Source organism: Microtus pennsylvanicus, chromosome 13, assembly GCF_037038515.1.
Source record: "Microtus pennsylvanicus isolate mMicPen1 chromosome 13, mMicPen1.hap1, whole genome shotgun sequence".
NCBI lineage: Eukaryota > Metazoa > Chordata > Mammalia > Rodentia > Cricetidae > Microtus > Microtus pennsylvanicus.
In genome coordinates, this window is record NC_134591.1 from 70,917,747 (window position 1) to 70,926,679 (window position 8,933).

The window sequence follows — 8,933 nt, forward strand, 5'->3', positions numbered from 1 at the left end:
TGGATGCTCAGGCACCCCAAATCCCCTTCTGTATTTCATGAAGTCCCTAGGGAATCATTAAACTGGTCAGAAATGAGGTACCCATCCAGAGGGTTGAGTTGGGGGCGCGTTTGGAGAGGGCTCCTTCTTGTATGTGGAAAATGCATTCATCTGGAAACAGTGGAGAAGTGATCCCTCATGTGTTCGGCACTCGAGTGTTGACAGGGCTCAGCATCTAATTAGATCTGTCTGACTTTAAAGTTGCCTAAATTAAAAAAAAATTCTTTGATCGCCCCCTACTCCTATCCTGTTGCTCTAGCTGATGCTAATGGCTCATGCAACGGCTTTTCCTTCCTACCTGATAACTCCTGGAGCCCATGCCCCAGCCGGGTGGTTATGCCCCCCCTCCCCCCAGCCAGTTAGTTCTAGTGAGGCTTTTGATGACACACCCTTGTCAGAACCCTATTTTGTTTTGATACTGATCAGTGGCTTGGGCTTCCGACCAAGGCTGAGAGGAATTTCAACCGCCTTCCAAAGTCCCAGGGAGGGGTGGGGGCGCTTTCCGCCTCTGCTCTCGTCCATCTTCCTGTCCTGGCTAGCCATCCCTTAGCGGGGCTTTCCTTCAGATCTCAGACGCCGGAAAGGAAGTGAAGTCAGTAGTGGACTATGTGATGTGCTAATGGGTGGACCCCAGGGGCTCAGAATCGCCTCCTCCTCCTTTATCCAACCCCAAGCTTGTTTCCTGACTCACAGGTGCCACCTACAGGCTCCTACAAAAATTGCTTTTGGGCAGCCTGGCCTACCTCTAGGGAGCGCTTGAGGAAGCTTTTTTTGTTTTTTTTTTTTAATTTTAATTTTATTTTTTATCAGAACTCACTCTGTGTCACTGCCGGTTGGTCCCCAACTAATAACATTGTTGAACGAAGTAGAGCAGAGAGCAGAGCTCAGAAGAGTCAGGATAGAATAGAATAGAAAAAGGGGAAGCATAGACAGTGGGAGAACCCAGAACGGAAGTCTGCAGCTTCTTCTGTGCCACTGATGTAAACTCAGCCCGATATCGCGACACAAGCCTGTAATCCCAGGATTTACTTGTCTGTTTTGGTTTGGTTTTTGAGGCAGGGTTGCTCTATGTAGCCCTGGCTGGCCTAGAACTTACTACATAGAGCAGGCTGGCCTCGAACTCATAGAGCTTGCTACCACATCCAGTAGATGGAATGATTTTTTTCAAAGAGGCGGAGCAATCTATGCATCTCGGGAACCAGTCCTGGGCAAAACCGTGCAAAATTAGTCTCTTTCCTCCCCATTCTGGCCAACAGGAAAGACTCTAAAGTCACTTCAATTTTGAATTCAAACCCAATGTTAGCATCTATTCGTTTAGAAGGACACTCAGTAATCCTTGAGTCTTGGTTTGCTGAGCTGTAAAATGAAACTAATAATCTTGCAAACCTCCAGGTTGGAGGATGGCCTTAGTTGGTTTCAAAGCTGTAGAGAACCAGAAGGGTTGCAGCTGTGCCCCTGTTACATGCTGAATTTCCTTCTGAGCCGTGGTCCCTCAACTGCAAAACGTGCGGAGCATGGTTGGATTTGCCTTGCTCAATATGGTGGGGGTAGTCATTCTTCTTTTGACCAGAAGCATGTCTAAAGGAGAGAGAGAGAGAGGAGAGAGAGAGGAGAGAGAGGAGAGAGAGAGGGGAGATTTAAAAAGAAATTTATATTATGTATGTGTATGAATGTTTTGCCTGAGAACCATGAGCATGCACTGCCTGCAGACTCCAGAAGAGGGTGCCAGGGCCCCTGGGACCAGTAACACAGTTTTACACCACCATGTGGGTGCTGGGAACTGATTTCTAGTCCTTTGCAAGAGCAGTAAGTGTTCCTCACTGCCTAGCCTTCTCTCTAGCCCCAGCGGAAGAGGTGGATTTTTGACACAAGGTTTTATACCATAGCTGAAGCAGATTGGTGCTCACTATATAATGTAGCCTAGGTTGGCCTTGAGTTGGATCCTTCTGTCTCATCCTCCTGAATCCTGGGATTATAGACACTCACCACACCACTTTTGACTTAAAACCAGACTTCTAATTGTACAGAAACACTCTGCATTTTGAGAAACTAAAGCTCTTTTTGGATAAGACAGTTAATTGGCTTTGGCTACACGCCATCTTTTTTGAGACTGGGGAAGATGTCCCTGTCTGTCCTCTGTTCAGTCATGCCCTCTGATGTCACCCACAGGCGGGAGACCTTTGATTTTGATGACGACTGTGACAGCCTGACTTGGGAGGAGAATGAAGACACGCTGTTGTTATGGGAGGATTTTACCAACTGTAACCCGACCATTGACCTGCAGGGCGAGGTGAGCCTGGGACCTGCCTTCTCTGGGGCTTGCCTCTTTCCCATGATCCCTTGTTTTTACCCTTTTTATGCAGCCTGTGCTCCCCAGCTAAACTGTCTCCTCTGTCTCCCCAGCAAGAAGAAAACTTGGGCAACTTGATCCATGAAACTGAATCCTTCTTCAAGACGAGAGACAAGGAGTACCAGGAAACGATAGGCCAGATCGAGGTGAGATCTCCGCCATGGGGTCTGCTATTGAGTCTCCTGGGGGCTGCATAGTTGAGCTGGATGGTCAGTGTCCATGGAAATGCAGGTTTACAAAATGGGACAAGCAAGGGGGTCAAGAGCCAGGAGCCTGGCATTGCAAACCTGTCCTTATTAGGATGTTAGTTCCCTAATCTGTAAAGTCAGACAGTGATTCCTGCCTACCCTAAAGAGGCGGAGGCAGGAGAGTGCCAATAACAGCCTCACCCAGTGCCTAGTATCATTTGGCATCACTCCGAAGTCAGCTCTCGTTGTTCTGGGTTTTCTTTACCTCCTCCTCGGCTGTAGGAACTGGGTACCCATACAGAGGAGGAAATGATGTCAAAAGAGGCCACGTCACTTGCCCACTGTTTCCAAGTCAGGAAGCAGTAGTCAGGCCAGTGCTGGGCCACTGCTATACAAGAGTGAGTGCTCTTCCCGTGTTGGAGAAGAAGCCCAGAGTCCTCCTCTGCCCTGGAGAGGCAGGTGTCATGGTATAGGAGAAGGCTCAGAGACATGAAGAGTTTCCTGTTCGTGTCCACAACCAGTTCCCCAGAGATGCTGAGTACAGGGAAGTCCCCTGAATCAGAGACTTAGCCGGATAGACCTCTGGGGTTGCTAAGCAACCACCCTTCTTTTGTGTAAAGAGAATTGACCAGTGTGCAGAGAATAAGGAAGGTTGATACCCAAAGGCAGATATTTACGGTTACAGTGTCCAGGGATGGCCTGGATGGTGCCAGGGTTGGCCTGGGTGGAGGAGGGTGGTTTCTTTTACTGGTAACCTGAGGTCCAAAGGTCCCCCTCACCACCTTTATCCCTCATCGACTCCTTCCAGCTGGAGCTGGCCACAGCCAAAAGCGACATGAACCGACATCTACACGAGTACATGGAGATGTGCAGCATGAAGCGGGGCCTGGATGTGCAGATGGAGACCTGCCGCCGGCTCATCAAGGGCTCTGCAGACAGGTGCGGCCCGCGCTCCCCTACGCTTCCGTGGTGGGGCCCCTTCACCTCATTCTCATTTTCCTGACCATCTGTCTGCCCACCTAAGCCCCCAGGATAAGCACTGTTACTGTAGGCAAGTGGAACTACTTGCCAGGGACGCCCTCAGGCAAACGGAAACCCGGGCTGTTTCCTCCACTGTGTGCAGTCCCCATATGTTCTCAGTTGTCTGGGCTTTCCTGGGTACCACTTTGTGCTCAGACCAGGAATGATGGATGGCTACAACGTAAAGAACCAAGCTGGATCCGTGACTCCCGCTCCCAAAGGGAAGCCACACACTAGACTAAGCAGTGGCTGGGGCGGGGGCTCCCAAGGAGTCACAAGAGGCATAAACAGCTCATGGAACCCGCAGGACCCCTCGAGGGTAAATCCTGTTTGGTTCCTGTTAGGTTATTGCAGGAGATGGAACCCAGGGCCTCATGCACCTAGGCAAATGTTCTGCTCACTCCAGCCCCTTTGGGTACCTTTTGACAGGTGTGACTGCCCGGAGTTCCTGGCCCTAGGATGTCAGGGGACCCAGGCTGCTTGCTGAAAGTCTCCCCTTTCTCCCATGCTTTGCAGGAATTCACCGTCCCCCAGCTCTGTGGCCAGCAGCGACTCAGGAAGTACAGATGAGATCCAGGATGATTTGGAGCGGGAGGCGGACGTGGAGCCCATGGTCAGCTGATAACGGAGACCCTGTGCAACTGGTGGTCTCGGTGATGGGGCACAGCCTCCTCTCCTCACTGAGCCACGAGGGCTCCTCACCACAGAGACTTCTGTCCTCCCTTCTCCGGAGGCCCAGCGGGACCGCTGCTTCCTTCCTTCCTTGACCACCCACCCACCCACGGAATGGTGCTGTCGATTTTCTATCGTTCTCCACATCACAATTGCAGACTTCTGTGCGGCAGTGCAGTGCAATGTGCCTTCTCCCTTAAGCTGAGCCACTTTGAGCTCCAAAGAATTCTTCCTAGCAGGTGTTTTTTATACAAAACTCTAAGGTGAGGGTGGGGCCTGGGGTGTGGTATCTTTTGGTTTTTCTTCCTCTCACCTGCTCCCCTGATTGGCCATGAGCTTCGTCCTCCCTCCCCATGTCCTGGCCCTGACTAGAAGTCAAGTCGGTGGCCATTTGGAGGAGTCTGCCTTCCAGAGGAGGGAGGCTGTTTACCTGCAGACCTGGGTGAGGACTCCTTAATACTTTCTCACCCACTGAAAGAGAGAGGTGGATGGAATGGCGGGAGGGAAGACCAATATTTTTTTTTCCTTCTTTTGGATCTAGTGGCAATGTGTTGGGGCAAGGCACTGTGGGGGACGGTAGAGCCTCACTGTTTAAACTATGCAAAAAAACAAAAACAAAAACAAAAAGCAGCTTGCCTTATATCAGTGGGAAGGCAGGCCCTCTCTCAGACTCCTGGGAAACCCTCATAGCCTCTGAGGGTGAGCCGTGGATCTGGGGGTGGTCCCATTCAGGTCTCTGGTGAGGCCTGCATTCTGTAAGCTGGCCTACTGGACTGCTGGCTTTCTTGGGGACCTCTGTGGGGTGGGGAGGGTGGGGTGGTGGTCTTTTATTGTCCTGATGACTTGATGTTCCTTCCCGCCTCTCCAGCCACCTGCCAGGTTCCACGATTGTAATTTCTCTGTGAGAAAAGTATGAATGGGCCAGGCCACTGGTACCCACTCCGTCCGCCATGGCGCCATCTTGGTCCTCCATTGTTCCTCTGGCTGAAAAAAAAAAGCCTTGTGAGGGAGGAAGAGGGAGGTGGTGGGGCTCCTGGCAGGCTGGCAGTAGCCAGAGTAGAAGCCCCAAGTGAGGAGTGTCCATAGCCACTTGGTTGGACTCTTGGGGAGTCACTCTGAGCCAGTGTTTCCCCAAGGCTGCAATGGCCTGAGTTAAGGGGCCGTAAGACAGACCATCCATCTAGTCTCAGCTGGGAACTCGCCTAGCAGTCAGGTTTTATTTTTATTTTACTTGTTCTTATTTTTGTATCGACTCTAGTGGTTTTGATGGCCTATGTTGTTTTTTGTTGACCCAGCAGCTCCCTCTGGAGGTCAAAGGAACAAAATGTACCCAGGGACCAGAACTCATGGGCCCTCTGAGGCCTATGTGTTGAAGGACAGGGGACTGTGGGCTGGAGCCGTGGTGGTACCCTGATTGTCCCCTGCATCCTTGTATCTCTGTGTGTGAGTGACCCCATCTGTTTTGAATTTAGAACAAGTGTATATAATAGGCAAATGTATGTATAGAGAGGAGAGAGAATGTTATTTGTTGGCAACTTGTTTATCTAATTTATCAGAATTTGGTGGCCTTTCTCACGTGGTTGGATGGGGGGGGGGGCGCATCCTGTGCAGCCTGGCTGCAACATTCAGTTATCATCTCTTGATGACCAAACTGTCCTTCCCGGCAGGTACTTGGAGGGACAATGGTTTGGAAGAGACACAGCCCCTTCCCTCACCCCCTTTCCCACCTCCCATTCTTTTAAAGGTTACAGGGTTCATTAGCTTCTGGTTATTATTATTATTGTTATTATTGTTTTGTTTTTATTTTAACCAAAGGGTATCAGAGCCAGATGGGCCTGGACCTTAGCTGCTGTAAAAAAGATTTCCGTTTTTGTGAGGGCAGGAAGATGGCTGCCCCCATGGGTGTGTTCGGCTGAGGCTGGGGAAGGTGTCCATCCAGTGGTAGAGGCTGGGAGTCGGACAGGCAGAGTAGAAGTTGGCCCTTAGCTGTTCTTCAAGGTGGCGGTGTGGTGACACATATCTCTAGAGTTAAGACAGTAAGCTATAGTATAAACATTTGGGGTGACGAAGGTTACCCTGGAAACTGGTGTCCTGTGGTGTTATTTTTTGCTTTCCCAATTGTATACATAGGTCATTTGTCTAGGGCATTGAGAAAGGCAGACTCGGGAGTGTTCCTTCCTGTGGGCTTTCAAAGTCTGCTTTCTCCTGGAGAGAGAGGCTCCGAGTCAGGAGGATGATGGGAGAAGAGCGAGGGAATGGTGGGCATGCCTCCTGGGCTGGTTCTGGAGTCTGGGCCTGGCCTCCACTCTCTCTCTTTCTCTCTTTTTTTAGTTTGTTGCCAGTGGGCCCTGCTTGTCCCCTCACTGTGAGCCCACAGCTTGCCAAGAAAGACCCCACCGCTCACTGGGGCAGCGCCTGCCCATTCTGGACGGACTCGTCCATCCTTGTAAACATGCGCATACTTCCTTTTGAGTTTTCTGTCTCTGAGCTGGTGTCATATTGACACTGGCATTTCAGGGCTTCTCAGATGGGCTCTCCATGTCGCCCTTGGGCACGCTCCTATTTTGGGGGGGCCACATACACAGGCACAGCAGGGAGACAGCTGCATCCTTTCAGGTCCCTGGTTGGTTGTGAAACACACACACTCACACACACACACTCACAAACACACCCACTCACACTCCTCTAAGACTCCAAAGGAGAACGACTGGGTAGAAGTTTTGTCTCCCTGTGGCCTTGTGTCTGGAAGGCCTGTCCACTTTGGACTCTGCTCCAGGGGTGGAGCTCAGATGACCTGTGGCGCATCAGGCCACTTTGATGTGGGGCGGGAGGAGAGGGGGTGGGCTAAGGGATGTGATAAGGTGTAACTTAAGCTAAATGTATTCTATTTATAAAGCAAGAGACTCTATTTTTGTGAAAGGATCAGGTTTTTAATCTAGGGTAGGCAGTCATGGTGGCCCAGCACTCTGCTGTGGATGAGATGCCACCATGCTTGTTGACTCGGGGGACCTAACACTGAGTTCCCCTCTCCTCCCCTTGCCGTCCGTCGTCAAAGCACACAGCTGTGCAGAAATGGATTCTTCTTTCCTCAGCCCTCAGTGCTGTCCTTGGAAGTCTCGGAAGTGAGTTGGGGGTGGGGGGAGGTAGGAGGGAGGACGGGCAAGTGACTGCAGGAAACTGAGGTGGGGGAAGGGGTGCTTCAGAGGTAGGGTATAATGTTTCTGCAGCTCCCCTCTGTTCCCACTCAGCTGTGCAGGGGTAGAGCTTGTGGGCTTGGGGAATACGGGTGCCTGGGGCTTACTGTGTCTGAAGTTACCAGGCAGCTGGAGTAGGCACAGAAGGGACCCCCACGATGCTCAGAGCTCAGCCCTGGCCGTGTCTACTCCAGGCCAAGGTGGAGCTTGCAGTCTTTGTTCCCTGGATGAAGGACCAGGGCTCTGGAAGATTGCCTCAGACCTGGGTCCTCGCTCTGGGACCCCAAGTTTGGGTTTTGAAGGGTAACCACCTACCAGGAGTGGGGAGGGGTCTGAGCGAAGCCATACACTCTCTCTGGGAGGGGATTTTCCATTGTGTGAAGATCTCCAGGCTCAGTGTGGGCTCTGTGTGAGTCTTGGGTCAACCCCTTACCTTTCCTGTTCCCTCCCACGCTCTCAGAGAAACGTGGTGAACTCCCCACAAGGACCCCTTTATGCACATTGTAGCATCTACCTGGTTTTTAGTCCCACCCTACCCCACGGTTGCTGTGTCTGTCAGCTGGGTCTGAAAATCACTGGGAGGGGTTTGTACTCACTAAAAGACTACTGACCCTACCAGAAAAACCAACCTGTTTACTGTACTGTTGTAAATACCGTGCCCTTTATATCCTGTATATTGGCTTCTTTTAAATAAAATAAAAATGTCTTAGAACAGACCGTGTGTGCTGCTTTTTGTCATGGCGATTGTGGGAGGGGTCAGAAGACTAAAGCAAACACATTAGCCAATCAGTGATAAGATGGGGGACTCCTGTTTGCATCTCACACTGAGACCTTCCAGAAGGAGATAAGGCAGGACTTGACCAAAGAGCCCAGACTAATCGGCACTGTCCGGTTTGAAGTTGAGGTCTCACCAGCTCCAAAGCCCCCATTTCACAAACCTCCCCCGAGTATCTACAAGAAGCACCTGCTGGGCTCTGGATTCGATGCTGTCCACTGTTCCAGTGACTTTTATTTAGTGGCCACTTTCAAAAGTGTCATCCCTCTGACGTGCACCATCTTTCCCAGGGATGAAGAGAAGCTGCTGCTTGCTCATATTTATGTCGTGCCCTTTTCCTACTCAATGTTCTTGGCTCAGGTCTCCCAAGGTGTCTCCGATGGTGTAACTGAGCGGAAGAGAGAAGCTCAAGGTGGTGGGCGGGCGTTCGAGGTGGACACTATCATCCTAGCCTGCAGCAGAGGAAACAGGCCCAGAGGGGCTGGACTGGATCGTTTCTGTGACAACTTGACACAAGCAGGAGGCCTCTGAAAGGAGGGAACCAAGTCTGGGAAAAGGCTCCCCAAAGATCAAGCTGTCGTTAAGCCTGCATGGCATTCTCTTAATTGATGGGGGAGGGACCATCCCATTGTGGGCAGTGCCACCCCTGGGCTGGTGGGCTTGGGTCCTATAAGAAAGCCGAGAAAGCCAGTAAG

General features: G+C 51.2%; 1 protein-coding gene across 2 annotated transcripts in view; it reads left to right on the forward strand.

Moving 5' to 3' along the window:
• Nucleotides 1–8,179, forward strand: part of Iffo2 (intermediate filament family orphan 2) — a 46,075-nt gene extending 37,896 nt beyond the window's left edge. For both annotated transcript variants that reach the window (XM_075945121.1, XM_075945120.1), the window contains 4 exons: nucleotides 2,209–2,329; nucleotides 2,443–2,535; nucleotides 3,386–3,516; nucleotides 4,114–8,179. In XM_075945121.1, the coding sequence (XP_075801236.1) occupies nucleotides 2,209–2,329; nucleotides 2,443–2,535; nucleotides 3,386–3,516; nucleotides 4,114–4,219 (451 nt within the window). In that variant the 3' untranslated portion in view covers nucleotides 4,220–8,179. The remainder of the gene's footprint in view (nucleotides 1–2,208; nucleotides 2,330–2,442; nucleotides 2,536–3,385; nucleotides 3,517–4,113) is intronic.
• Nucleotides 8,180–8,933: the final 754 nt, after the last annotated feature.